The sequence below is a fragment of the Cystoisospora suis genome (assembly GCF_002600585.1).
Source record: "Cystoisospora suis strain Wien I chromosome Unknown contig_927, whole genome shotgun sequence".
Lineage (NCBI taxonomy): Eukaryota > Apicomplexa > Conoidasida > Eucoccidiorida > Sarcocystidae > Cystoisospora > Cystoisospora suis.
In genome coordinates this window covers 21248-24265 of record NW_027153728.1, presented here as the reverse complement: position 1 = coordinate 24265, position 3018 = coordinate 21248, and the positions used below count along the sequence as shown (strand labels likewise).

The 3018-nt window shown below is 41.4% G+C and overlaps 1 protein-coding gene across 1 annotated transcript in view; it reads left to right on the top strand.

Moving 5' to 3' along the window:
* Positions 1-3018, top strand: part of CSUI_002218 (site-specific phage integrase family protein) — a 7740-nt gene that overhangs the window by 574 nt on the left and 4148 nt on the right. Inside the window, exons 2-5 of the mRNA XM_068062420.1 lie at positions 86-260; positions 842-1056; positions 1649-1932; positions 2716-2752. Of these exons, the coding sequence (XP_067925606.1) occupies positions 86-260; positions 842-1056; positions 1649-1932; positions 2716-2752 (711 nt within the window). The remainder of the gene's footprint in view (positions 1-85; positions 261-841; positions 1057-1648; positions 1933-2715; positions 2753-3018) is intronic.

Sequence of the window (3018 nt, the reverse complement as noted above, 5' to 3'; positions counted from 1 at the left end):
TCTTTCTTTCTTTCTTCTTACATGAGAAGCTAGGTCATGATCCCTTTCGCACTTTATTTCTCTCCTTCTCTCGCTTTTTCTTCAGAGTGCTAAAGAAGAGGAATTGCGCTCCACGTACACAAGCCCTCCACCAAGCGGCTTATCAGGCTTCCCTTCGCTATGCCGTCCAAACAGGAAGAGTCACAAAAATCCACGCCTTCAGAAAGATCAGAGGCTGTACCAAAAGAAGCCTACACTCTCTTCCTCTACGTGCGGACGAGGTACTCTATCTATCTATCTTTAATCTATCTATCTTTAATCTATCTATCTATTTATCTATCTATCTATCTTTAATCTATCTATCTATCTTTAATCTATCTATCTATCTATCTTTAATCTATCTATCTATCTTTAATCTATCTATCTCTTTTCCTTCACTTTCGTAAGGCTCTTTTCCTTTTCCCTGTGAGGTGACCGAGTAGTTAGATTGTTTCATTCTTATCTCTGTGTGCTGTCACCAACATAGATCTATTCTATTTCTTCTTAAGGAGCTCCAGAGTATATCTACAGACAGTGTATGCGTATTCCACTCACTTCCCAACTCCCGCCTGCTCTCTCTCTCATGTTCGTCACACCAAGGCACATAGCGATCTGTACATACACCCCGCATATATAGACAGACATACGTAGATAGACATCAGCATACATCTCAACCTAACCGCCATACATCTTCTCCGTTTCTATTTCTATCTGTGTATACATCTGTATATGTCTCTATGTCTTTCTCTGTCTTTTTCTCTTTCTCTTTTTCTCTCTCTTTTCTTCTTTTTCTTTCTTTTCTTTCGCTTTTCCTTTGTGTAAGGTTTATCGCCTGTTAGACGCAGCTTCCAGTCCGATGCATCGGGCTATATTCGGAGTGGGTATCGGTATAGGTTTGAGGCCTAGTGAACTGCTTCGACTAAGATGGGAGGATGTCGACTGGAGGAACGACATCGCCATGATTCGAGGCTCCAAAACGCATGCATCTAGTACAGCCATACCCCTCACTGATCTAGCCAGAAGAGAGCTCGTCAAATGGTAACCTACTCACTCTTTCTTTCTCACTCTTTCCTTTTTCTTTCTTCCTCTTTCTTTCTTCTGCTTCTTCTCCTGAGACAGGAGGTTCTTCTTCTCTGCCCCGTCAAGGTTGATGCTCTACTCACTGCCTTCTCATATAGATCTTTCTCTCTTTTCTTCTCTCTTTTTCGTTCTTTTCTTCTCTCTTCCTCTTTCTTTCTCTCTGTCTTTTTCTCCTGCTACCTCGCCACTTTGTCTAGCATGTGTCTCGTTTCTATGAAGGAAAGTCTCCTACCAGAGACAGACAGGAGAAAGAGAGAATCTATCACTCTCTCTCTTTCTCTCTCTTTCAAGAACGAGTCCAAAGACGACAAGGAGAAGTCTTCATGACCTTCAAGCAATCTCTATCTACATCAAGACCCTATCTAGAACGTCCTATCATGTCTCTTCTTTTTCTTCTTTTTCTTCATCTTCGTGTCTTGTCATTTTTCCAAAGATATCTCTCTAGGAGGCCGTTCCATGCTTTCTCTTCTCTTTCCTTCAAGCTTAGTCTTCATTTTGCCTAGAACTCTTTCTCCTTTCTTTTCTATGTCTTTCTCTCTCCTTCTTTCAGGTGGGAGGAAGAAGGTCGGCCTGTAGCGGGGCTTTGCTTCTACTGTGAAGGTGTACGTACACTCGGCAAAAGTAAGGAGAGAAAGAAGAAAGAGGGTGAGAGCTCAGATAGTCAAACAAAGGAAGAGCTGGAGAATACGAAGCCACAGAGTGAAGAGAATAGAAGCGATCTAACTTCTCATGGGAAAGAAGAAGAAAGAGAAGGAAAGGAAGAAGAAGAAGGAGAGAAGGTTCTAGATGAGAAGAAAGATTCGAAAGTGAAGGAGAAGAAGAAAACACCTATAGGTAAGTCAAGAGAAAGAAAAAGAAGAAGAAGCTAGAGAGGCCTGAGTCCTCACCTCTGATGGAGCGTCTGTCGTTGACTTGCTCCGGAGGCACTCAAACATGAACTTATCCAGAAGGAAGTCACCTCACAAGATAACTTCTTCTTTCCTTTTCTTCTTCTTCTTTGTCAAGTTCATCTTTATGCGGCTCTTCCTAGAGATTCTTCGAGGCTAAGCGAGAGCTCGTTCTTTATCTCGCCACCACAGTCGCTCCTTCATTTGTCTATTCACATATAGATGCATATATCTATATACTACAGTAGTGGGAATACACATGCATACTTATACGTGTATAAAGTATATACACATGTATACGTATATATACACGTTTCCACTGATATACATAGGAGCATAAGGCGTCTGGCTGAGAAGCGTTTAGGTCTATAGGGTACGTTTGTCTTACATCCTCTCATGCCTATGTGATATAATCCATGCATCCCTTGTATGCGCCGTATATCTCTACATAGGTATATGTATATATGTAAATAAATATGTTTCTCTTTCTTTAAGGATCTCCTAGGGAGCAGTCAAGCCTTTCTTTGCCGGTAAAGATAAGACAAGCTGCTCGACATGGCGACTATCTGTCTTCTATCTTCAGTTTTTTCCAAAGTCTCTTGTCGTTGGGGTGTATATCCACCCGGTTGTGCCCCAGCCCCACTGAAAAGAAGTCGATTCAAAATGAAAAGACGATACACAAGAATTCTCTCCTTTTTTCTACCTCCGTTTCTTTCCGTCCTTTCTTCAGCAAGCTTCAAGAAAGCTCTCCAAGCAGCTGCAGTGAGGTAAGAAGACGGAGAAGAAAAGACACAGAAAGAGAGGAAGAAAGAAAGAATGAATCTACGTGCATGCTTCTCTGGTGTCTCGTCTCGTTTCTGTCGCTCTCTTAATCTGTTCTTCATAGAGAGAGATGAAGCTTCTCTTTCTTTTCCAAAGTTACTTTCTTTCTTCTGTCCCTTCTTTCTTTCTTTCTTTCTTTCTCTCTCTCTCTTTTGTGTTTCCTTCACTTATCTCTTCGAATTGTGTTTTCTTTTATATAGATTCTCCTTGA